Source organism: Esox lucius, chromosome 12 (genome assembly GCF_011004845.1).
Source record: "Esox lucius isolate fEsoLuc1 chromosome 12, fEsoLuc1.pri, whole genome shotgun sequence".
Taxonomy (NCBI): Eukaryota; Metazoa; Chordata; class Actinopteri; order Esociformes; family Esocidae; genus Esox; species Esox lucius.
This window is the reverse complement of record NC_047580.1, coordinates 8577890-8605184: the sequence shown is the minus strand read 5'-3', so window position 1 is coordinate 8605184 and position 27295 is coordinate 8577890. Positions and strand designations below refer to the sequence as shown.

At 45.1% G+C, this 27295-nt stretch overlaps 1 protein-coding gene across 4 annotated transcripts; it reads right to left on the bottom strand.

Annotated features, from left to right (window-relative positions):
- Positions 1–116: 116 nt before the first annotated feature.
- ift122 (intraflagellar transport 122 homolog (Chlamydomonas)) lies at positions 117–27264 on the bottom strand. Of its 4 annotated transcripts, XM_020051666.3 has the most exons (30): positions 27115–27264; positions 26641–26707; positions 26441–26525; positions 26274–26352; positions 22961–23037; positions 22797–22863; positions 22483–22629; positions 21752–22015; positions 21435–21510; positions 19924–20115; positions 19339–19477; positions 18667–18869; positions 15600–15737; positions 15087–15251; positions 14700–14897; positions 14437–14577; positions 14184–14237; positions 12420–12581; positions 11178–11344; positions 10700–10871; positions 9626–9728; positions 7842–7982; positions 7644–7741; positions 4070–4170; positions 2471–2636; positions 2279–2390; positions 2069–2197; positions 1310–1386; positions 1027–1191; positions 117–749 (listed from the first exon to the last, which is right to left on the bottom strand). In XM_020051666.3, the coding sequence occupies exons 1-30, from the start codon at positions 27171–27173 to the stop codon at positions 663–665; spliced, it is 3831 nt and encodes a 1276-aa protein (XP_019907225.3). In that variant the 5' UTR covers positions 27174–27264; the 3' UTR covers positions 117–662. The 4 variants fall into 4 exon arrangements, with proteins under 4 accessions (XP_019907225.3, XP_010893578.3, XP_019907226.3 ...); XM_010895276.5 differs by lacking the exon at positions 21752–22015; XM_029123874.2 differs by lacking the exons at positions 117–749; positions 1027–1191; positions 1310–1386 and adding an exon at positions 1412–1466 and having other exon boundaries at positions 2050–2197.
- Between the last annotated feature and the right edge of the window lie 31 nt (positions 27265–27295).

Genomic DNA, 27295 nt, shown 5'->3' with positions numbered 1-27295 from the left:
CTGTGGATCGCCGAGAAGAATGTCGACACACTCTGAGGCATGCAAACACATGTCCAACCATGAATCACACAGTCAGATGATCACACGCAAAACACACAAAGAGCATTTAGAAACCGTTCGTATATAAACAGTTTAATGATATAAAAATACAATGCATGTAACTCTGAAAACAAAACGTTTCCATTACGACGAAGTAATTCAACGTATTCGTCAGGTAACAACAATAACGAACGCATTCTGGTTTCCACTGTGAATTCATAAAATACATGTTGTTAAAGATAGGAGAGTAGTTACTGTATTTCATGGAATGTCAGATCTGTGTTGTAGGCCCGGCGTAAATCCTGTGATCCTGTTAATCCTATCAGAATGATCGGCTGAAGGCGCACTTTAGTTGTGGACTGTAATCGACTCGTCACTCAAACGGAATAAGATTTCACGCAAATGAAATGAAAAATTGGTCAGAAAACCAGGAGTTATTCAGGCTAATTTTCCTTGCTCTCTTTAACACTGGAATTTTTATGAAAGCCAGTTAGCTGATTCTAGGTCAGCACACAATATAACGTCAGTATCTAGTGACTGGACCCTGTTCAGGTAGACATAGTGATAAAAGACAAGAATGAACTGGGAGAGGAAGTAACTAATGCCGAGAACGTTGGAGGAGGTCAGTTGGGTTCATCGATGGGCCGTCGGCAGTAGGGACAGCAGTTGTGCTGAAGCACCAGGAGCTCGTAGTCCTCGCTGTGGAACATCTAAAGGGATGGCACAGGAGAAAACAGGAAGCATGGGGTCAGAGGGCACAGCGGCGGAGGATTTCCCATAAGAAGAGGAGCAGAGGCCGGCAGCACAACTGAGACAACTGAGTTTCTGACAGGGGCTATGGATTGCCCAGGGGTGTGTGTGTGAGTGCGTGTGTTTGTGTGTGTGTGTGTGCGAGAGGATACTGTGGAATGTTTTAATGGTTGCACAGCAACTGGAGGGCGAGAGTGCAGGTTGACAGAGGGGTGACCGTGTGTGTTCCATCTGTACCTGGAAGCAGGAGGGGCACATGGTGATGCTGACGTCTGGCAGTAGGGAGCGGTAGTACTCCCACTGCAGGGGTTTGGGCCAGCGCTTGATCAACACGTCCCTTCTGCTCATGGACCGAAGCACAGAGCGATTCACAACCACCGGGACGAAGTCCGAGCCCCCCTGCTGTTAGGGGAAAACACGCACTCTTAATGACCCATTAATTCGAATTCTCGTGTTACGTTTTCTCTCCTCTTTCCCTCTGTCCCCAACCCCTACGCTCCCGCCGTTCGTCCCTCCTCACCTCGAAGCTGAGTTTGGCCAGGAACGGGTCCTCCTCTGGGTCCTCTGGGCCATCATCCAGCTTCAGGGACTGGGACTCTGACCATGTTAAGGACAACCCTTCCTCCCTATGCTGTGTTCACACACCCTCCAGCCACATTCCATTACGCTTCCACCCCCTTTCACACCAGAGAAAAAACACCATGGCTAAAACGTCCCAGGTTTAACCCTTCGCATCGCAGCCATTCAAAGAACGGGGAGCGGCCCGCTAAAGGTGAGTTAGCCAGTCGGTGAGTTAGCCAGTCGGTGAGTTAGCCAGTCGGTGAGTTAGCCAGTCGGTGAGTTAGCCAGTCGGTGAGTTAGCCAGGGACAGCGGTGACCTCTGTACCCTTCGGGCAGACAGGTTAATCCCATACAAGAGGGTGTCTCTGGGTGTTAATGTCATTAAGAAAAGAGAGAAGATCCCCTCTAACCCTATTATCTCGCTCTGCTTAGATGACTTAAGCCTGACAGCTTAGGCTCCTTGGCAGAAACACAAGCAGCGCCAAGAAATACTAAACACCTTCTTAGCATCGGCACGGCCACACACACACACACACACAAGCACACACACACCCACACACAAGCATACACACCCACACACAAGCATACACACCCACACACAAACACACACACACACACAAACACACACACAATGTGAATCATCGCGTATGGAAAACATTCCAGCAAGTAAGCACTCGGTAAACCGGGTATGGTGTTCACCGTTTGGGCCAAAGGATACCGCCACTGCTCATCTCCTGCCAGCGGGCGGCCTTCCGGTCAACTCGCGGAACCTCCAGGTCAATGAGAGACACGGCCTCCTCGTCGCTAATGCCCGCATCCAGATAAAACTGGACAAGGGGCAGGACCTCTGTGGTTCAGGACAGACACCGTGAGTCACGGGCACACCTCGAAACGCAAACACTCACATCGGGAATGAGACGGGACCTACCGTACGAGGAGGCGGAGTAGATGAAGGGCTGTTTACAGTTAACGCACACACTCCCTTGGCTGTTCAGCAGGGGGTTGTTGGTGGAACAGCGGTAACACATGGGGATCAGGTCCTGGGTTACACACACACACACAGGTTACACACACAACTACAACTTAATAAAGGGATATATGCTAACAGGCACACACGTACCTCGTTGTCATGGTACGGTTTGGAGCGGACAGTCAGGCTGCCCAGGTCCATGGACTCCTGAAAGCGAGAGGGAACGTGGAGATCCTGGAGCTTTTCATAAGCATGTCTGGCTAGCTTGAACGCTCCCAGGGTTCTGCTCTGCTTGGCCAGCGCATACAGGGTGTTCCTGAGAGCCGACGTCAAGGACAGCGAAGTGCTAATAATTAGCGGTAGCAGCCGAACCGGGACGGCCTACCCAAAGTAACTATTAAGGTAGGGCATATCAAACTTAACTTAGGTCAGCACCAAATGGCAACTTCTTCCAGCTCCAGAAGAGCAATTAAAGGTCAGAGAAAGCACCGAGCACAAATAATGACACACTGTTTTCCTCCGAGCTGTGAATGTATATTGAACCCAGCCACTGCCAGCAACCACAAGTCCCATTCAATAGTCCTGTTGGGCCCACTGATCCTCTTTAAAACAACTACCTTGTTTTTCTTGTTTGGTTATTTTTAGTGGTCTGAGCAGAGGAATGTATACTTGCAAGTGTTTGTGTATTCGCCCTTGCATATGTGTGTGTTTGTGTGTTTGTGTGCGTTTCAGGAGAGGAAATTGCGGTTTGTGTTTGTGCGGATGGAGGGTGTCGTGCACCGAGGGTTTCTGGGAGAAAGGCGACACCCGGCCAATGACTTGCAGCTGTAGAAGCCATGGAACTGGCATTTGTCCAGCAACTCCGCAAGCTCTCATCTCCTCCGGCCAGCCCAGTACTGCGATTGTTAATACACTTATCTATTCCCGGTGTGTGTCTTTTAGCTGTGTGTTCCGTGACATTGTGCTGTGTTATTCTGACCAGAGCCCGTTAAATCCATTAATCCAAGTTTTCAGAGCGGCACCGTGTGGCAAGGGAGGAGAGGATTCCAGCTGCAGAGCCCCCCCGTTTCCTTTTGGAAGGCCATGGTTTCCTACCCCTTCTGACAGAGTTTGTGTGTGTGCGCGACTGTGTGTGCGCGCTTGTTCGCATTTTATTGCCGTGAGGTTATTTCCATTTTAGGTATTGTGTAAAAGTTAATTTGGTGTTAGGATTTGAGCTAAGTCTAAGGTTAGGTTTAGAGAATAGGAATGGAAATCACATCATTGTGTCCTTGGAAGGATGGGGACATGTGTGTGTGTGTGTGTGTGTCATAATCAGTGGGATTGTTATGTTTTGTGAGGATCAATCTCTTCCAGGGGTCTTCCTGCCCATCTCCCTTTCAATTGGCCCTGATTGTCAGTTTGCTGTACTGTTCTCTTCCCTGGCACCAACACTCTCCCTCTCTCTCTCTGTCCGTCACTGTTTGTCTCTCTGTCCCTACTCTCTCTAACTTGGTCTATATTTAATTCACGCTTTCTCTCTCTAACTTTGTATGTCTGTTTTTCTGTCTCTTTCTCCTCTCACTTTGTCACTATTTTTAGACTTTTCTGTTTGTCCCTCTTTTCTCCACAATTTCCAACCTGACCTTATCCCTGTCTCAGCCTATAAAGTGTGTCACCTAAAAGAAACATTCCAAGGTGACCTGGGACATGTGGATTTGAACATCCTGCGTTAACAAGGCTAGTCCTCCCCACGCGGTAGAAGGATACACTCTGGAGATGCCCAGTGGTACATCCTTGGTGAGGTTGTGTAAGAGGAACCTGGAGATGTTAAAGAGCGTCTCAGGCATGTGGGAGCTGAAGGGTTCATCCTGAACAGAGGAGGACAACAGACAGCGGATAGGGGGGGGGGGGGGGGGGCAGGGAAAGGGGGTCAGAGAAGCAGTGAGAATGAGAAAAGAGAGAAGCCACGTCCATCAGATACACACATCATTGGGCACCTAGGAAATGATGATCTGGCTTCGTCTCTAAGGGTCTTATCCACCCTGGCTATACTCCCCCTCTCCCCCTCTCTTTCTCTCTCCTGTCTGAAGTTGAAGAATTGGCTTGTCTGAGCTGTGCCACACCCTTTCCCTTACCAGCAGAGTTATGCTCCCCCAAGGGCTACGTTCAGAGGCAGGGGGTGTTCATTAGCGTACTGCGCTAGCTAGCTCCCACATTGTGTGATAGCTCAGCACAGTGTTGTGCCCGGGGGAGTTCAAGTGAGATATATAAGGTTCCTGCTCTGGACTCAATCACGGGGGTGTCACTTCACGGGTGTGACCAGGGGTAGAGTGCTGTAAAAACAAACAGCGACGGGGAGGGAGAGAGGTGAGGAAAGAGGGCGAGAAAAAGAGAAAGCCACACAAAGGCCATGAGTGCTGCAGCCACAGCAAAAAACCGCCCAAAGAGACAGAGGGCCTATGACTATCCATAGAGACAGAGGGCCTATGACTATCCATAGAGACAGAGGGCCTATGACTATCCATAGAGACAGAGGGCCTATAACTATCCATAGAGACAGAGGGCCTATAACTATCCATAGAGACAGAGGGCCTATAACTATCCATAGAGACAGAGGGCCTATAACTATCCATAGAGACAGAGGGCCTATAACTATCCATAGAGACAGAGGGCCTATAACTATCCATAGAGACAGAGGGCCTATAACTATCCATAGAGACAGAGGGCCTATAACTATCCATAGAGACAAAGGGCCTATAACTATCCATAGCTTGTTATAACAGGGTACTGCCAGCGCCCCCCAGGGGGCTTCTGGGGGGCTTATCATGATTAATCATCCTTTAATGAACAGGTTCTAATAAAAACAGAGGTCACTGTGGGTTCATAGGGTCCTTCTGTGGTGATGGCCACGAGTTGTACCCGTGCTCATTGGGCCTGTTGACAGAATGTTCTGCAATAAGCTGTGGCCCTCAACTCTTTCAACCTGGCCCAATGTCTCGACTGTTCTTTACCTGAACCTACTCCTAACTACTAACTAGGCTCAGTCCCTAACTGTTTACTTACTGTGTAGTCTGTATAGAGTGGTAAATATCTTTCTGTGTCGTCTGTATAGAGTGGTAAACATCTTACTGTGTCGTCTGTATAGAGTGGTAAACATCTTACTGTGTCGTCTGTATAGAGAGGTAAACATCTTACTGTGTAGTCTGTATAGAGTGGTAAACATCTTACTGTGTAGTCTGTATAGAGTGGTAAACATCTTACTGTGTAGTCTGTATAGAGAGGTAAACATCTTACTGTGTAGTCTGTATAGAGTGGTAAACATCTTACTGTGTCGTCTGTATAGAGTGGTAAACATCTTACTGTGTCGTCTGTATAGAGTGGTAAACATCTTACTGTGTAGTCTGTATAGAGTGGTAAACATCTTACTGTGTAGTCTGTATAGAGAGGTAAACATCTTACTGTGTAGTCTGTATAGAGTGGTAAACATCTTACTGTGTAGTCTGTATAGAGTGGTAAACATCTTACTGTGTAGTCTGTATAGAGTGGTAAACATCTTACTGTGTAGTCTGTATAGAGAGGTAAACATCTTACTGTGTAGTCTGTATAGAGTGGTAAACATCTTACTGTGTAGTCTGTATAGAGTGGTAAACATCTTACTGTGTAGTCTGTATAGAGAGGTAAACATCTTACTGTGTCGTCTGTATAGAGTGGTAAACATCTTACTGTGTAGTCTGTATAGAGTGGTAAACATCTTACTGTGTAGTCTGTATAGAGAGGTAAACATCTTACTGTGTAGTCTGTATAGAGTGGTAAACATCTTACTGTGTAGTCTGTATAGAGTGGTAAACATCTTACTGTGTAGTCTGTATAGAGAGGTAAACATCTTACTGTGTAGTCTGTATAGAGTGGTAAACATCTTACTGTGTAGTCTGTATAGAGTGGTAAACATCTTACTGTGTAGTCTGTATAGAGAGGTAAACATCTTACTGTGTCGTCTGTATAGAGTGGTAAACATCTTACTGTGTAGTCTGTATAGAGTGGTAAACATCTTACTGTGTAGTCTGTATAGAGTGGTAAACATCTTACTGTGTAGTCTGTATAGAGTGGTAAACATCTTACTGTGTAGTCTGTATAGAGAGTTAAACATCTTACTGTGTAGTCTGTATAGAGTGGTAAACATCTTACTGTGTAGTCTGTATAGAGTGGTAAACATCTTACTGTGTAGTCTGTATAGAGAGGTAAACATCTTACTGTGTCGTCTGTATAGAGTGGTAAACATCTTACTGTGTAGTCTGTATAGAGTGGTAAACATCTTACTGTGTAGTCTGTATAGAGTGGTAAACATCTTACTGTGTAGTCTGTATAGAGTGGTAAACATCTTACTGTGTAGTCTGTATAGAGTGGTAAACATCTTACTGTGTAGTCTGTATAGAGTGGTAAACATCTTACTGTGTAGTCTGTATAGAGTGGTAAACATCTTACTGTGTAGTCTGTATAGAGAGGTAAACATCTTACTGTGTAGTCTGTATAGAGTGGTAAACATCTTACTGTGTCGTCTGTATAGAGTGGTAAACATCTTACTGTGTCGTCTGTATAGAGTGGTAAACATCTTACTGTGTCGTCTGTATAGAGTGGTAAACATCTTACTGTGTAGTCTGTATAGAGTGGTAAACATCTTACTGTGTAGTCTGTATAGAGAGGTAAACTTCTTACTGTGTAGTCTGTATAGAGTGGTAAACATCTTACTGTGTAGTCTGTATAGAGTGGTAAACATCTTACTGTGTAGTCTGTATAGAGAGGTAAACATCTTACTGTGTAGTCTGTATAGAGTGGTAAACATCTTACTGTGTAGTCTGTATAGAGTGGTAAACATCTTACTGTGTAGTCTGTATAGAGAGGTAAACATCTTACTGTGTCGTCTGTATAGAGTGGTAAACATCTTACTGTGTAGTCTGTATAGAGTGGTAAACATCTTACTGTGTAGTCTGTATAGAGTGGTAAACATCTTACTGTGTAGTCTGTATAGAGTGGTAAACATCTTACTGTGTAGTCTGTATAGAGAGTTAAACATCTTACTGTGTAGTCTGTATAGAGTGGTAAACATCTTACTGTGTAGTCTGTATAGAGTGGTAAACATCTTACTGTGTAGTCTGTATAGAGAGGTAAACATCTTACTGTGTAGTCTGTATAGAGTGGTAAACATCTTACTGTGTAGTCTGTATAGAGTGGTAAACATCTTACTGTGTAGTCTGTATAGAGTGGTAAACATCTTACTGTGTCGTCTGTATAGAGTGGTAAACATCTTACTGTGTAGCGCTGTATAGAGTGGTAAACATCTTACTGTGTAGCGCTGTATAGAGTGGTAAACATGGTAGAGCTCCGCCAGGTGTTGGAAACGCTTAAACTTCTTCAGCATCTCCTCCTTCTTCTCTTGGTTGTCTGTCTCACACACGGACACGCCCACACACCAAATGATTCAGTGACAGCACAGCCTCTGTTGAGGGAGCACTAATACATCCATGGTGGTCAGTGCCCTTACCCCTAGCGATGTCCAGACACTGCATAGACAGCATCCAATAATAATACGCTGCGTCATTAAACCTGCACTCAACCACAGCATTGTGGGTAAGCTGCTCCAACACCTTCACAGCCTCGGTCTGTCGGCCGGCCTTGTGGAACGCTGCGGACGGAGGAGGGAAGGAACGGGAGGAAAGTTCAGAGTAGCCGTGGAGGAGGTAGAGCGAGCATGGACGTAACCTAACACTGCTTGTATTCCACTGACAGAGATATGCTTTGACATGTCTGAGAAATCGGCTTTAACAGAGCCAAAACATTTCCTATTGGTCTTCGAAGGATTCTCAGGCTGCCAGTTTAACAGCATCAAACACACACACACACACACACACACACACACTCGCTCTTTCTACATGCCAGGGGCAATTTGTACTTAATGTATACTACACAATGTTTTCCTCATTCTTCACCAGTAACCACAAACAGACGTCTTCTAAAACGAGCCCACTCCCAAATGTCAAACAGCGTGGCACTCACAGAGCAGAGCCAGTAAACATACGTCCTATTCTTCATGTTGCTATCTGTGGCTAATTAAAGACAGCTTCAGGGAGGCGGCCCAGTCCATGACCCTATAGTTCCTGCAAGAAGTAGTGTGGGTCAGGACATATTAGTGGCCAGCATTTATCAGCGTAGCCTGGTGGGTAAAATCAAAGTCAGCTGCTGTTAGACAAAGCGGTAGGACCCAAACATACACTACGCTAACGATGATTAACGCCAGCGGGGGTCTCACAACTCCAGGCACAGTTTACTTACGGCTACACGTGCGTTTGTGACGAGCTACAGTCGCCGGTTCGCCCCCCCCTGCCAAGTGAAACGGAACCACCGCAGTCACTGTGGCCGTTAGACAATGCTCCATCACTGACCCACTCAAACCCAATCAGAACCAGAACCAGATCACTGCCGGGGCGCGACGCAAGCGGGCCCGTTCAGCAGACAGCCAGGCGCAGGGACGGATGTTCCCCAGGACGGATCGGATCCGTTCACATACGCCGAACAGAACAGAACTATGCAAGCAGGGTTCGTAATTATAAATCCACGCTGTGATTTGAGTTTGTCAGCTCACAGGCATAATCATCATTAGGAGCGCTTGTTGTAAGGCTGATTGAAACCATGCATGGAGCAATACTGTCAGCAGTCAGGACTCCGTCTTGAGCCAAGGATCAAGTTTTACAGAGAACAGGGAGCGCTGCGGAGGAAGTAGTGTAAAACCACTGGGTAGAGGAACACAGGCCAAACCTAATATGGTTTCCACATGTACCCTTTCTGTTCAAATAGCCCTTCAAGTCCTCTGTGGTAGGATAGGATCAACTTTAAAATCCCCCAGAGGGGGAAACTCATTCAGACACCCCACAGAGCTTGTTATACCTTTCTATTGTTGTGATTCCAGAACATTCTGAGATGTCTGCTAGATATTAGTCTTACAACATGGGATATCTATTGAAATTATCTAGAACAGGCACGGGAAAGTACAACAAATACGGGACGGAAGGTAGCCCAGTGCTTAGAGTATCTGACCAGTAACCGAAAGGTTGTTAGATTGAACCCCCAAAACCGGCCAGGGGAAAAGTGAGTCAATCTGTCCCTGAGCTGGGTTGTTAACACTAATTGCTCCCCAGGGATGTTGCTGTAAATGAGATATCAGTCAACTCACCTTGTAAAATAAGTGTACCGTTTTTTTTTTGTATCAACCACTGACCTACTGTTATACATCGTGATGATAATTCTGTTCTACTCCCTCCTCGTGCTCACCGTTCTGTGCCTCTTCAAAGCGGTCGTTCTCTGCCAGCCACTGTGCATAGGGCACGTAGACGTCGTCTTTAAACTGGCCATGTTTCTCCACTAGAGAGAAGGCCTGGGAGAGAGACATCACACATATAACCAGATTAAAACACTTGGAATATTGCGTTTCTTCATTAGGCAATATGCCAGGGAAAATGACTGGCCGATTGTTAGCGATTAGTAATGTAGGCTTTAGGACGCAGACACGCTCTTTGATTTAGCCAAACCGACCAATCCTATACAATATTAGGGTCAGCATTTCCGAAAGAGTTAATGTCATTGTCGATTAGAGTGCAGCTGCACGCGTTGCTAGAGCAACATGCTCTGATAACGCCTGTAGAGACAAACCCGCCCGTCAGGTTGATTGATTACCTTAAATGTCCCATAGCAAGACGTTGGTTAAATACACAGTCCTCATACCGTGTGTGTGTCGTAGTAATTTAAAACCCCTCTTCTGCCCCGCCCCTCAGCCCAAGTCTAAGCAGGCCAAACCCAGGTCAGGACCAGGACAAGCGTGAGTGCAGGGAATAGCAACCCTCTGGCCCATACGTAAGACCACGCAGACTGTCCTCCCTCAACATCCGCCTCCCCTCGGAAGAAGGACATAAAACATTCCAACCCAGCATGCTCTCCCCTCTCTCTCTTCGGGTCACATGAACGGGAGAGAAAGCACCTCAGAGGCCGTGCCAAATTCATACAATGTGAATGTGATTTAATGTTCTTGTTTTTTTGCCGTTCTTGATAAAACACTCCAGGGATTTCGGAAATATAGTATTTTCTCCATGGCGGTCCTATAAGCGACTCTGGTGGCAGTGGTTGATTAGAAACAGAATTTTCTTACTAAATGCTTTGGACTTGTTTGTGCGCTTTATTAAAAGGCAGGCAGGGATTCAGAGAAAATCTCAGCCTTGGCCGGAAATGGCTCTGGTAATTTAAGGAACATGGTTTCAGTTGGTCTTGTTCGTGTAAATACGCCACGTCGTTTCCTGGGTTCAGGGGTGGCGCAACGGAGCCATCAGTGAAATGTGAGCGGTTCTGACCCACCTCATCCCAGTGCCGTGCCTCCACATGCAGCAGCACCAGGGCGTGAAGGTCTCCCATCTTGGTGTAAGTCTCTGAGGCCAAGCCGTGGTGTTTCAGCTTCTGGAAGTAGGCCGCACACTTAGCCAGGGGCTCGCGCTCCGCCTTATCCAGCTTTCGGGCTATGTCGATCAGCCTGGTTGAGGGCGAAGATTGGGAGAGATGAGATAACACTGTACGCAAGTCAGACCTTGCAGAGAACCTATAACAAATCACATAATTATCTCCTATAAGTGCATCACACCACACTGAGGAAAGAGGCCTAACTCTGTCACATCCTACAGTCAGTGGTGAACTCTATGAAAGTCTGAGTGGGCCAGAGCTGCAATGGTTCTGTTGGGCCTGTGTTAAGGTAAGTGGGCCATAGTGACCAGCACCAGACATTTTGTCAGGAGCTCTGATTGAACGGCACAGAGCGTGTGTGAGTGCGTGCGTCACCCACATGTCCACCCAGCCGTGTTCTCCTATGATGTCGATGGCTTTCAGGTGTTCTCCGGCCGACAGGTACATTTCGGCGGCGGCCCGCGGCTCCTTGCTGTTCTTAGCCCAGTCGGCCTGCTTGGACATCAGCATGCGAGAGTTCTTTGGGTCGGTCGCGCCCACAAACTCCTACGGAGGGAGGGAGGGAGGGAGGTGGGGGGGGGGGGTCAGAGCCTGTGGATGAGCGACGTGAGTCACACAAACAGGACAGGATTCCCCTCTGGTGTCCTCCAGCGCTAAAACAAACCTGGGACCAGATGGCTACATAGCTGTGTAAATATACAGCGGCCTCTAAACACACACGTCAGACACACACACACCCCCACACACACGTACCAGACACAAACACACACCCGAAACACAAACACCAGGAACACAAACACATAGGGGAGAGGTGAGCCCGGCATGTGATCTGCTTCAGTACCATGAACTGACACACACATCTCTGATCAAAGCCCACTCCAAACATACCTGCATTTCAGTTGACCCATTCCTCAAAGAATTCCCATCCAACAACTAACACTGTGTCTGTTTCCTTGTCTTACATTACTAGTGAGGACCAAACGTCCCTTGAAGGGCAGTGAAACAGGCAAGAATCAAACCCATAAGGACAAAGGTTATTTCAGTCTTAGGGGTTAGGGTTTGACTCCACAAGTTTAGAGTAAAGGTGACCACTGGGGTCAGGGTTTAACACTGGGGTCGGGGTTTAACACTGGGGTCGGGGTTTAACACTGGGGTCGGGGTTTAACACTGGGGTCGGGGTTTAACACTGGGGTCGGGGTTAAGGATGTGGAAAATAGGAATTTGAGGGGGAAAACTGCTTGAGGTCGAAGTAGTGTAGTTTGTGTGTACATTGTGAAAGATGTTATGTTGGCACACTCACTCACGCAGGGCTCTCGTGTTTACAGAGCCTGTGGGCAGCGGTCAACAGGTTGTGGGTGGCACATTCAAACACCATCCAGTGTCTATGTCTATTAGCACTAACACTAACACACAAACCTTCAGGCATTCTTGAACACACTCATTTGCATTCCTTCCAGTCGTTTAGCAGACGTTCTGTGAGTGCGCACCTTTTTTTTCTGTGTAACAGGGAGATCAGAATCCACAGCAACGGCTGGCGCAGCAAACCCAATGCTCCTCCAGCCCAGGAACACGGCCACAGGTCTTTGATACGAGAGTGTGTGGGACTTTCACTCGCACTCACCTTGGCATATTCAAACATACGCAGGTCGGTGTACATGCTGAGTGCTCTGGAGTCAAAGCCAGTTCTCTTGTAGAGCTTGGCAGCCTCGTGGAATTTCCCCTGGTAGGCATAGACATCCGCTAGGAACAGCTCATTGTCGTTCTCACCCCTCTTTTTCCTTTCCTGCAAACAAATCAGTGTGGACACACACACACACACGTAGTTCATACATGCACATACATACACGCACACAAATAAAGGGATGAGCAACCACTGTATAGTCCGCTTCACCCTGATTTGAACTTGTCACAGTACACACACACACACACACACACACACACACACACACACACACACACACACAGAGACACAGAGACACACACACACACACAGACACACAGACACACAGAAAGCCTGTTCGGTGGAATGCAATGACCCATTGTTTCCACATCTACTTTCAACACACAGAAAGAACCCGTTACTATCAAGGCCTGACTACTGCCTTGTCAAACTACAGCCCTTGAGGAAGGTCTTATCTAATCACAAAGAATGTCCATCAAAACACACCAACACCTTTCTATTCCCAATTCTCATTCTCTGTTTGAAAAATTCCCAGGAGATCAATTCACATGAAATAAGGCTTTCTTCCCTCCTCCTGTGGGAATGGCCCAGTGTGTCGAGGTTTTACTTGACTGAGCTCGCCCTGTTTAGTTTGCACTATAGAAAATATAAACATCAGTGATCTAATCAACACAGTCTCAGAACACTTTTCAACAGAAAAACCATAGTAATGAATCTAACTAAGCAAGGTACTGTAGGTCTGTGATTTTGTAGATACTGGCAGAATCTATAGGAGTTCTGTATTTGGGAAAATACCAGTCCCTCAGTGGCCTGCATCAACATACAGGACTCAAGAACATCAACTATCAGAGTGATTAACAGAAATTAATGAGGGGAAAGTAAATAGACCCTCAACATTTTCATCTGGCTGTCAGATTTTGAAAGAACCTATTTGCAATGCATACACTACAAAAGGAACTGCAGCCTATCTGACTGTGGAGCCCATTCCATCGATGCCAATTAATCTGATTGACAACAGAGATAAGCTAACTGTGGATGTCATTAAATAAGCTCAGTATAAAGGAGCGAAAGTTAAGTGATTCAAATTTCTACATAGCTAGTTGTCCAGAAATAATACATAATCATTTGATCCAGTGTTTGTTTGTAGGGCACACTTATAAGGGTAAATTGCTGAAATAGCTATAACAACCTATTAGCTACTGTCTGAAATGAACTTAAAGTGGCTACAGCCTCAGGGTTCACTGTAATTATGCCGGAAGTTGCACAGACTTTTCACAGCTTTGCATTTTCTCTGTTTAGCAGCCAAGACATTTGCTCAGTTACCCAACAAATTAAAGGGAACATTGCTTGTAGAGACCCAAAATGCTGCAGAGTAAAGGAAAATACAACTCTGAATGGGGAATAATCATGCGAGACCTCACAGGCACAGCAAAAACCTGCGTGAGCGCGCACGCGTGGTCAGTCCTATACTGGGCCGCTAATGAAATGCTTAATAAGGGCAAGGTGTGCAATCCGAAACGGTTTCCTGTCCTCTGTCTCACTCTGATGATCTCCAAGGCAGCTCCGTTGAGAGAGTACATCCACTCTGAATAAACCTTTGTGTTCTGTTTTCCACGGCTACAAACTCTCAAGGATCTCAAAGTCTCATATAATTCTAACCCATCCATTATTTCATTTCAGAGGACTATCTGCGTTGTACCGCACCTCAATGCTGTTGATGAGCTCCAGGTACCGCAGGTCTCGTACTCGAATGAAGGCCTGAGAGAGGGTGAGACACATGGATGAAGTGGAGTGGAAGAGTAGCCAGAGGATCCACTTACAACAGACCCTGAACTCATTCTATACCCACTGGTCAAGCACACATGAAGGATTCTTCATAGTAACACCATCACGATGCACCATCTATTGATGAACCCTAGCACTGCAGCGGCTACCGGCTAAAATAGCATGCAAATACCTTCTTAGCAGTGTCAAAGTCGAGTCCCTCCAGAGCTTCCGTGGCCAGATCCCTCCAATCGCTGTCAGTCACACCCAGGCAGGCAATCTGATAGGCCTCCTTGAACATCCGTCTCTCCAGATACTGGTACATGGGTGCGGACTGGGGAGAATGGATGGCAAATGGGGTGGAAATCGGTCAATCCCACGTACTGTTTTCAGAAACACACACTGTAGTTAAACAGCGGATGGTAAAGTTCCTCAAGTACTCTTCTTCTCACCCACCTGAGGTACCTCCACAGCGGACATGGAGTAGACGTGCAGGCAGAAGATCTTGGAGCCGTTGTATCCGACCACGAAGCCTTGCAGCTTCTGCTGGTGCACCGGGAAGTTGCTGGCCTTGATGTTGAGGTAGCCGCTGCCTGAGAAACACAGCATGTCCTCGCACTGCGTGTTCCAAGCTACGCTGTTAGCGTTGGGCTCCTGGGTAGCAGGGTTTCGGATGATTCCAGAAGGAAAGATGGGGACAAGGAGAAACAAATGGGGAACAATGGGACAACAGGGGAGGTGAGTGCTAAAGTCTACCCCACAAACAGAACCTTTGACCTCTAACTTGGAAGTGAAGTCCCCTCGACCTCAAGCCTAATATCTATTGACCCCCTGCCCTCTGACCTGGAAGAGCAGCTCCTTGGTGTTGATGTCGTAAACCAGGCAGGTGTTATGCTCGTCCACCACAGCCAGCTTACTACGGGACGTGCTCATGTCCAGGCAGCGCACAGATGTAGACTGCTTCAGCAGAGTGATGGCAAAAGGATTGTCCACAAAGATCTTCAGGATCTAGGTAGAACAAAAATAACAACTGAGTCAAAAGGTTAAATTGAGCCACAGGGTAATGCATCTGGATAACTCCAGGTAAGTTACCTAAGAGTTTGTTTTATAGGTAAGTTAACTAATAGTTTGTTTTACAGTTTCGCTAGCTACAGTAATTTCTTTTTACAGGTTAGCTAGCTACAGTAATAGATTGTTTTACAGGCTAGCTAACTACAGTAATAGTTTGTTTTATAGGTTAGCTAGCTACAGTAATAGATTGTTTTACAGGTTAGCTAGCTACAGTAATAGATTGTTTTACAGGTTAGCTAGCTAAAGGTTAACTAGTTTGTGTGGATTTCTGCCTGCGACACTCACAGCTCCATTCTTAAGGCCCACCAGAAGGCCCTCTCTACCAGGCGGGCCCCCAATCACTTTGATGTAGCGAATTAGAGACTCCATGACCCACTCCTTCTCCTTAACGCTAGTGAAGGACAGACACTGCAGCCTCTTCTCCTGCAGGGAGAGAAGGGGATCAGGGATACAACACTACCCTCTTAAAACAGCAGAACATCAAACACAGACCTACCTATTTAGTATATTTTCTGCATGGTCAGGACACTACTGCAATTAATTAATAACTACCACGTGGCCTACTCTTATGACAGTTTCCAGTTGCTCTGAATATCCTCCTAATCCAGATGTTTCATTCTCTGTGAAGATAAAGTCTGATTGGATTGGATTCCAACCACAAGCCAGAGCTAAGACAGTATTCATACCAGCAGAAACAGGGCCATTAGCGACAGATCTAAAGTACCTCTGTCACACACTTCCTAAAGTACCACTTCCCTCCAGGCTTACGCCAAAGACAATGCAGTGGCGGTGACCTCTCACTTCTCCAAGTGTCTCTTAGGCTGTCTGATGGCTGAGGAGGAGGGGGAGATGCTCAGAGGCTGAAGGAACACAGATACAACTGGAGGCTTTCAAAAGGACAGGCAGAAACCACTGGACAACCACTAAGATCATCCCTTTCTGGTCCTCTACCCAAGGGTGTTCTAAAGCAGTGATGCAGAGCTAACCGCTAACTAAATCATGTTTCCATCATGTTAACAGCATGCTAATGTCTCTCTGCCGGGTTTTTGCACAATCCGTCAGCAAGCTTCATTTTACATGAGCCGATGTCGGCGCAGTGAGCCGATGTTATTGAGACTGGCTAATTAGTTTGTGTTTGTATTGCACTTGAGGGAAATGTATGTCACCAAGTGGTTGAAGAAGGCCTTAGGCCAAAAGCAAATCCCTAGACAACATTTATTAATTAAAGTTTTTAATACGTCTATGTTAAAGCAACTGCCCAAATATGACCTGTACTTAACATGAGTAATATAGGTTTACATCCAGATCAGTTTTATTAAGTATGGTTAATGTTTGTACTAATGGTGTGGGTGTACCTCAACATGGGGGTGTACACCAGTGAGGGGAAAAAATAAAACATTCTGTGAGCAGATGGTTGATTGCATTCTCATCCTTCTCTAGACTGATGACTTGCCGGTTCAAATGCCTCAGGAGGATTACATCATCCTCCTGAGCACTTTTGAAACAGCCCGTTTGAGAAAACGCTTCAGGTGTGTTTTTTGGTGTGTGGTTTTATTCTCCAATTTATGTTCTTCCACAAAAGGACAAGTTAACCATGTTACTTAAGAGTTAATAGAATATTAACCTCAAAATAGGAGATTTGCACTGTGCAGTTTTTTTAAGTTTACAAATACGAGATTGCGCTGACATGGCATGTCATCCTGTTTCACTGGGGTATAAATACAAGGTGACACACAGGCTGAACTCCCTTAGTCATCCATCAACATGGGAAAGGCCAGAGAACACACAAATGGAATAAGACAAAAGGTTAAACACAGCTACAAGCCTGAAAATACGCATCATTAGGGCAATCATTAAGAAATGTAAAACAACTGGAGCTGCGATGAACCTGCCCGGAAGAGGACGTGTGTGTCACACACAATGGAAAGAATGGTTTAAGAATCTCCAAGGATAACATCAGGAGAGTTTGGGGTGGAAATTGCAACAGTTGGTTCCATTTTGGGGTCAGAGTCTACAAAGCTATGATTAGACACTACCTCTCTGCCATTAAGTAACTGGAAGGGTTGCAGGAGAAAGCCTCTACTGTCCCCAAACCACAAACGTCATTCGAACTTTGATTGGCACCAGGTTCTATGGTCGTTTTTTGACAACAAACACCAGAAGTGATGGTGAATCTGTGATGTTGTGTGGGGCTGTTTTATTTCCAAAGACCCTGAGAACCATGTTAGGATATCAACACAGACTCAATAAAAAAATCTGAAGATTTTAGGCCAAAATGTGTCAGCTTCTGCCAGGAGGCAAAACGGGGTTGTCCTAAGTTCTTACAGCAGGACAACGATCCAAATACACACAAAATGGCCATCACAGTCCCCTGACCTGAATCCCACTGAAAACCTGTGGGAGAGACCACAATAAAGGACCAAGGACCCTAAAGGATCTGGAGTTTCTATAGCATGGAATGGTCTCAAATCGCTTACCCGGTGTTCTCCCAACTCACAAAACATTCTAGGAGACGACTCAGAGCTAATGTCTTGGCAAAGTCATGGTGCACTAAGCACTATATGTAAGGTTGTCAATAATTATGGCACGCATGTTTTGGAATAAAAGTAAAACAAAAGTTACAAAAATAATCAATTTTGAATCAATTATAGGTTAGATTGATATAATGTATCCAGTGTAATATCAAGCTGATCAACAGCAAAAACAAATCCACATCCTTTTGTGTTAATATTTACCTAAGGTGTCAATAATAATGGGCACTGTAAGTCACATCAGATAAAAACATCTGCTAAATGACTCAAATGTTCTTCCGATCTGGGCATGATGCCTAATGGCTGGCAGAGGCTTCTCACTTCTGTCTGAGAGGCAAAGAAATACACAAACAACACTGTTGGATCACCCACTGGGCTGACAAAAAACTGGGCTGATTTTTCACTTGACCACATTAGAGCCGGATACCAATGCAGGCTACAGTGTACTCTACTGCTCTGCAAGTTTACAAATAGCATTTATTTAGATGTGTGTCCAGTCGTATTTGGGAACTAGGGCGTCTGGGGGTATTAGGGAACTAGGGTGTCTGGGGGTATTAGGGAACTAGGGTGTCTGGGGGTATTAAGGGACTAGGGTATCTGTGGTGTATTAAGGGACTAGGGTATCTGTGGTGTATTAAGGGACTAGGGTATCTGTGGTGTATTAAGGGACTAGGGTATCTGTGGTGTATTAAGGGACTAGGGTATCTGGGGGGTATTAAGGGACTAGGGTATCTGGGGGGTATTAAGGGACTAGGGTATCTGGGGGGTATTAAGGGACTAGGGTATCTGGGGGTATTAGAGCACTAGGGCAGGAGTCTCACCTGACACAGGATAATGTGCTGCGAGCAGACCACCAGCAGGTTGCACTCAAACTTCCTGCAGATCTTCTCCTTGATGCGGTAGTGCATGTCAGACGAGTCATCGGAGAACAGCTCATAGATGAGGATCTTCTCAGGCAGCTGGATGGCCAGGCGGTTCCTGTAGATTGCGATCTTCTTCACCAGCTCTCTGCACTTGATCCTCACTAATGTAAAACGTAACAATTAAAATAGATAATTTTTTTATTTTGTCCCTCTGTGTTGTCTACCACCAGCAGCAATATTACCATTACAATTCTGGGTATGTATGAATTAACGTGACGTGAATGGGATTATGATATGTAGGTGCTTGTACAGGGAACATCTTTGAGTGGGCTGGGTGTAGGGTTTAAGCACTGACTGGATGTAAACTTCAAATTAAATCAGCTGGAGGACATAATAGAGCGGGGAGGCGGCGTGGAAGAACTGCCTAACTTAACTGTTACAGGTTTAGAGCTTAAATATTTGAACAGACGTGACAGATGGGAGCGTACAGGCAGGACTCTACCAGTCTTTCCTATGCGCTCAGAGAATCTCCTGCCATATTGCTTACACCTTTCGGTTTCCATCTGATCTGCCAACACTGAAGCACAATGAAGCAGGCCTTGACAAGCACCAACGTTTCAGTGAACGCACCTTTCTGCTCGGTGATGAGGTGCTGGACGATGACGTCAGTCATGCTGTCTCTGTAGGCGTAGCGGTCCTTGTACAGGCCGTGCACCGTGCTGAAGATGAGCTGGAAGAAGGCTATGGTCCCGTCCTGGCAGCCCAACACCTGCGCAGAGGAGATGGAGAAGAATGAAGCCACGGCTGCCATCAACACCTCGGCTAAAAGACGCTGCGCTCCCGTTGTTAGAGAGGCAATGTGGGGATGTCAGCGAGGTTACACCTGACGCTCTCGCATGAGTCGTTAGTATTCATATAATAGAACAACCTGGTTTTACTTTCACTTGTTCCACTGGTGCTCGCTGGTGTAGTATTTCCCCCCACAGGTTAAAAATAACCGATCTGTGAATTTTCCCCGGCATGATATAACACTCGATTTGACAGTCTCGATCTCGATCGGGCGCCTCTTGCGCTCGCGTCAGTCACATCTTCTCATTCTTCTCCGCATCAAGTCAGCGCTTTTCAATTAGTGTTTGCTGCACGTGCACTTGCTCTCGCGCACTCTCACACATTTACTCAAATATACAAACACACACGTCACTAAAAGAAACGCACCACATAGTTGGACTCAGGTTTGACGCGGCAGGTCCACACCCAAGAACTCTGTTCCCCGATGGTACCGAGCCGTACCCCGTCTTTGGTGTAGAGGGAGGCCTGCTTGTCCGAGCCGCCCATCACGATGTACTCTCCCTTGGAGAAGTAGCTTACGCAGCAGGGATCATAGGTCAGAGTTCTGTCTTTTCCAATCTAAGACCCAGAGAAAAAGTCTTTGAAAAAACAAGGAAGTTTACTTCATATTTATTGACCTTTAACTGGGCTATGCTTGTCTAGGCAAATCTCCTTACTGGGCGTAAATCTCAAATGATTTCTCGTAGCAGCTTTTTTTTTTTTTACTAAAGCCATATTGGGAATGGGATATTTTTTTAGAAATGGTCTCAGCATTTAAAAGAACATGGCCGTTGCTCTAATGGTTAAGTATAAGAAAGTCTGGACCACGGAAGTTTCCAGACCCTTGACGCCCGTCATACTAGACAAATCAAAGCTTTACAGTCCTTTGCCGTGAAGCGCCTGACCAAAAACATGACAAACCCATACACTACACACGCTCTTGTTTCCTAAATAGGCTCAATTGTGCAGGCACTTCAAGTCCATTTGTGCAACATCATATCAGTTCCCTAGTCAGTACATCTGTTTCTCCTCACCCGGGAAAAGAACCGCCTGACAGTCCATTCTTTTGCCCTGAAATAGAACCCTTTTTGGATAACCTCCTAGTTTTTTTTATATAAAGACTATTCCTAGCTCGGTAATCAAAACAGCACGTTTGCCTAAACCGATAAACAGCCCAGTAACATCATGAGACTGAAGGACCCTGGCAGGATAATGAAACATTGCATATTTTCTGTAATTAGAGTATTACCCGGGGGGATATGACGGGGATATGGGGGGGGGGGGGGTCATTATTAAACGCTAAACCGGATCACTTCCATTGCCGTGTTATGGTTTCAATAGCGTCTGACAGGCTTATTGCATCAGGAAATGCAGGCCTTAGTGTCCTAGTGAAGTGTTACCACAACAATATGATTAAGACGGTGGCCTATTTGTGAGATTTGAGTTATGGCTATTCGTTTCCCCAGCGACGTGGATGAGTGATTACACCCAGGCCAATGGGGTTACTTTAACCAATCCCCGGTGCCCACCTGGGAGCTCCGCCACATCCCTGGCGGTCATAACCTCGGCCTCCTAATCTGTATATAACGACCCCTGAGTATATTACTGCGCTACAAGGTTGTGCACTTTGGATTGTCAATCATCACAGTTTCTGTAACACTTTCTATAAAGCCCATTTTCTAGATCTTTCACCCATTGCTTTTTTTTTTCTGACTCAAAAAGCTTTTTTTAGGTATCCTATTCATGCTGTGGAAACAAACCCAAAATGTTTATCTAATATGTTCACACCAACCAGATGGGCTGGAAGAAGAAGAAATGAACATAAACATGAATTTCAATCCACACGGTTGAAGTCTGGTTTGGAGGAGACGTTTCATGGCCTTTCTGCAGACACACACCTGTTTTCCACTGAGCTGGTAGAAGGACAGCCTCTGACCCCAATCAGCCACAGCCAGGATGTCATTGTGCTCCTCCCTGAGAAAGACACATCAAGAACAGTTTGTCTCTCCTCTTTAACCAACGGTCAGTAACTCCGCATTTCAAAAGATTTCTTATTCTCAAATTAATGCTACACAAAATCTAATTGGTGCCGAAAGACAAATGACTAAGCAGTGGGCAACCTGCCACCCTGCCTAGCCCCAGCAGAATCTACCCTGAGTTAAAACGCTAGCTCCTTTCCTACATGTCCCCGGTCCTCCCTCTCTGCCCCGCGTACCCGAGCTGGCTGCACAGGTCTGGATCCAAGAGCACTCCTTGAAGCATGTACTCCCCTTCTCCTCCAAACCTGTATGTCCCTCTTCTCCCTGTCTGTCTCTCTACTTCCAGCTGCCTGCCCGGCTCCAAGCTCTCTACCCTGCTGTCGCTGCCCTGGCTGTAGGTGGCGCCGGTGAACAGACACAGGAACTCAGACAAGTTGCTGTCCACATCCACCGCCTGGTCATCTTCTCCCTCACAGAATGGCATCCACTTCCACCAGTCCCTGTCAGAGCTTGCACGGTCAAACACTGACACCTGCAGGCCGTCTACAGAACGTCCTACTGTTAACGTCCTACACTGAATTTCACCACATCTAGGTTGGAGTAATTTTAGCGACACTCCACCCTGCCTATCAAAGTCTAGCTCCTCTCTAGGTTTCTTAGGGAGCTTTTTCTAAGCTGTGTTCATCAACTGTTGTTGTTGCTTGCTATTTGAGGTTTAAGGCCTGGTATCTGTAAAAGCGTTTAGTAACAACTGCTAATGTTAAAAAGCCTTTATAACTTACGTTTGATCGACTGCTCTCGTTTCACAATTTGAATTGGCAGTGAAAATAACTTTGATACATTCATGAAACCTTGCTTTGAAAAATGTATTCCAGTTGGTTTATCTGCAATGACACTCTTACACTTAAAAACCTGTGTCATGCAAACTGGTTCATGTGGCAAATGAACTGGAAGAAGGGTGACTCACTTGGAGGGGTTCCATGCCATAGACCAAATGGGAGAAGAGGATCCTCCCGGTCTCTCTATCTTCACCTTCTCCTCTCCGTTCTTATTTCGGATGCTCACCACCCCATTCATCATGCCCAGGGCCAGGTACTGACCGTCATTGGTCCATCTGCGGTCAAAAGGATGAGTGCAACAGTCACAGTAATGGAAAATAAAATGAAAAGGATGAGGGCAACATTTGCAGTAATGGAAAATAATAAAAGGATGAGGGCAACATTAAAGTAAGGGAAAATAACAAGAAAAGGATGAGGGCAACAACACAGGCTCAGTACTCACCCACAGCATGTTATTTTGCTGCTGACTTTGTGCTTAGATACAGATTTCTGCTCTGGGGACCAAAGACCTGGAGGCAAATAAAAACATTATGGTGTGTGCTACGGCACTATAATGTCATCCCTGTGAACGGTTTAAGGACATGACAACACCTGGGAACTGCTCACCAAAGTCCCCAGAGGAGCATGAGGCCAGCTGGTGGGTGACGGGATTGTAGGCAACACACTGGATGGAGTCGTTATGTCTGAGGAGAAACAGGAAAACAACAGTGTAGTGACAGAGAGACGGGAGTGCCCTAAGTGGAATACAATGCCACTGCTTGCTCACTCTATTTGCCACCCAGTCATTGCTGCTGGCTGTTGGTAAACTGACAGTTTTTGAACAGAAGTTATTACTGACGGTCAGTAACCTGTATTTAACCAACTCAAAGGACTAATGACAGAGGTCAAAGAAGACTGTCAAAAATTGTGCAAACTAACAGGCAGGCTAGAAAGAGGACAAGAATGGCAACAGTCCAACGGTGGTGCACGGACTGGCACCTTGGAACACATAGCCTGACGGTCTTCGTCACAGAAGGGCTGTTACAGCAGCCATTCACAATGGACAATTAGAGAGTGGAAAACTCTGGCATCATTCAGACAAATCCCAGTTCAGTTCAGTGGTGTGCACAGTCCCCAGACCTCAACCTAAAACAATAAAGGATCTCTCGGGTAAATTGCCCATAATTAACAAGATATACAGTATCAGTCAAAGGTTTGGACACACCAACTCATTCAAGGGTGTTTCTTTACTTTTACTAAATCCCACACTGTAAAAGAATTGTGAAGACATCCTAACTATGAACTAACTATGGAATCATGTAGTAACCAAAAGTGTTAAACAGATCAAAATACATTCCGTATTGTTGATTCTTCAAAGTAGCCACCCTTTGACCTGATGACAGCTTTGCACACTCTTTGCATTCTCTCACCAGCTTCATGAGGTAATCACATGGAATGCATTTCAATTTACAGGTTTACCTTGTTTAAAGTTTATTTGTGGAATTATTTCCTTCTTAATGTGTTTGAGCCAATCAGCTGTGTTGTGACATGGTTGGGTTGGTCAGAAGACCATCATTATATCTGTTCTGTAGTAGATTAGATTCAACTTTATTGTCATTAAACAGTACAAGTACAGTAGAACGAAATGCAGCTAGCATCTAACCAGATGTGCAAATAGAGGAGGGCTGTATTTACAAATATTAAGTATATGTATATTACCAGTGGAATGTGTAGATGTGCAATGAGGCAAATGCACATCAAATGGCAGTACTAAATGTGCAATACGGCAAATAGAGGAGGGCAGACATTTTACAGTATTAGGTATTGTGTATTTTACAAGTGGGATAAAAGTTATTCGGGTACAAATTGCAATTTCTAAATGGCATTCTAGATGTGCAAACAAGGAAAATGAAGGAGTGATGTATTAAGGTAGCATGTGCACCCGGGATGCAGAGATAGCAGGTCCTGAGGTAGACATGCGTGTGTAACAACTGTAAGAATGCAGGCACAATGGCAATTCTAAATGTGCAAAGAGGCAAATTGAATGTACAAGATGCATGTGCAACTGAAATGCAGGGATAGCAGCACTGAGGTTCCTGAGGTAGACACGTATCTTTAACAACTGAAAACTTCCATTATCAGGAATAGCAAGGCAGTGTCAGAGTAGTACAAGGGAGTAGTGCAACAAGGTCCCTGAGAGGCAGGGGGGTATGTTTAGTGATGGGTCACAGAGTTCAGCAGGGTTATGGTATATGGGAAGAAATTGTTCCTGAGCCTGCTGGTGCGGATTGTAGGCCCAGGAATAGTAGTCCATATTATTAAGCAGGCTCAGGAAATGTAGTCCATATTATGGCAAGGACAGCTCAAATAAGCAAAAAGTCCATAATTACTTTAAGACATGAAGGTCAGTGAATATGGATAATGTCAAGAACTTCAAATGTTTCATGAGCAGTCAGAAAAACCATCAAGAGCTATGATGAAACTGGCTCTCATGTGAACAGCCACAGGAAAGGAAGACCCAGAGTTACCTCTGCTGCTGAGGATGTTCATTATAGTTACCAGCCTCAGAAATCAGCAACTAAGATTGCAACCCAAATAAAAGCTTCAGAGTTCAAGAAGCAGACACATCTCAACATCAACTGTTCAGGGGAGACTTTGTGACTCCTTTATGGTCGAATTGCTGCAAGAAACAACTACTGAAGGACACCAATAAGAGACTTGCTTGGGCCAAGAAACATGAATACTGGAAATTGGAAATCTGTCCTTGATGAGTCCGAATTTTCGATTTTTGGATCCAATCACCCTGTCTTTGAGAATGGATGATCTCTGCATGTGAGGTTCCCACTGTGAACCCTGGAGGAGGAGGTGTAATGGCGAGGGGGTGCTATGCTGGTGACACAGTCCATGATTTATTTAGAATTCAAGGAACACTCAACCAGCATGACTACCACTGCAATCTGCAGCGATACGCCATCCCATCTGGTGATGGCTTAGTAGGACTATCATTTTTTTTTTCAACAGGACAATGACCCAAAACACACCTCCAGGCTGATTTATAGCAATTTGACCAAAAAGGAGAGGGATGGTGCATCATCAGTTGACTTGGCCTCCACAATCACCCAACCTCAACCCAATTATGATAGTTTGGGATGAGTTGAACCTCAGAATAAAGGAAAAGAAGCCGAAAAGGTACTCAGCATACTTAGGAACTCTTTCGAGATTGTTGGAAAATAACTCTTGGTGACTTCCTTATGAAGCTAGTTTAGAGAAACTTTAGCTTTGAAGAAACCAAAATATACAGCTCTGGAAAAAATTAAGAGACCACTGCATCTTTTTCTATCATTTCCAAAAAAGTAGAAAAGGAAAGTTTTGCAATAGTCTCTTAATTTTAACCCCTCTGTTCCTCAATCAAAATCTCCCTTGTTGACTATTTTGGAAAGGAAAGAAAAAGGTGCAGTGGTCTCTTAATTTTTTCCAGAGCTGATTTGTTTAACACTTTTTGGTTACTACATGATTCAATCTTTTATTTCACAATTATGATGTCTTCATTATTATTCTACAATGTGTAAAATAGTAAAAATAAAGAAAGCCCTAGAATGAGTAGGTGTGTCCAAACTTTTGACTGGTACTGTATCTCTGGTCCCTTTACAGTTCCTCTCAAACACACTAACAGACACACTAAAAGACACCCCATGTACAGACACATAGAAATTACTCTTTGTTAGTCAGGCATATGTCATTACTGATTGGTAATCTCTCAAGTAGCTTTTTTTTTTTAATGTATGTAATGCCTAAATGCACATATAAGATACATATTACATATAATGCCTATAATGTATTTGTCCTTAAGGGTAAAAAACTAGAAGGAAAAGCTGTTGCAATATGGTTTCACCTAATAAAAGTCCAATCAATCAAAAATGAACAATCGTGATCCACTTACGTGTATTTCAAAATACCCTCCAGTTTAGATGTCCAGATGATTATGCTTTTGTCCGCAGACCCTGATGCAAACCGCTTCCCTAAAGAGAAGCAGTGTGAGATGTGAAGGATTTGCGTTTGTTTATTGAGAAGTTCCACACTGTTGTGTTCAGACTATACTATACGCACCATCTTTGGCATAAGCAACACAGTATACTGTATCCTTATGTCCTTTCAAAGGCTGAATGAGAGTACCATCTGATGTGTCATACACCTGGAAAGAGGAGAGACAGCGCTTCTTGGATCAATCCGATTAACTTATGTTCCCACACTTAATCAAATGTTTACAGGCTTGTCAGCAGCATCATCATCACCAATAACAAACTCACCAAAACTCGATTCCCAGCTGCCACAATAAGCTGGCTACCATCTGGTTTGAAGGCGAGATCGTAGATACTGAAGGGAGAATGTAGTGGAATCACAATATGATGCAAACCTATGTCAACGATGTTACGAGTAGGAACGAAATAGATTGCTAGCTGTGTGCTGCTGCTAAAATTCAAAACATTATCTAGCTAACGTTAGCTACATAAATTCTCAATCAGTATATTTAGTCATTTAGACAGATAATTTCGTTTACATTCATACTGGATAGACGTCTAAATAATCAAAGCTTTTGTTTGCTGGAATTGGCTGGAAAGTTACGTTAGCTATTTTAGCCAGCTAGCTAGATTAGCTAGCTGGCTAACAACATAGGCTCTGTGATAGTTTACATAGTAACCGCCGTTGCTATCCACACTGTGCAGCAGCGTACGAGCATTTGATTATTCAGTAAAAGAAAATGCAAACGAAGGCAATGTTACCATTGTTCAACTTTGTCACGATCATGAACTTTATCTATCCACGTAGGAACGGCTCTCATGTTGCCGGTTTACAATTTTAACTGATTCACGTTTAGATTACGGTGTAGTTCAAGTTGCTATATTTTCTTGGTGGTGTTTACAGGGTCTGCGTGTGCGCAGACGCAGTATCCTGTTTCCTGTT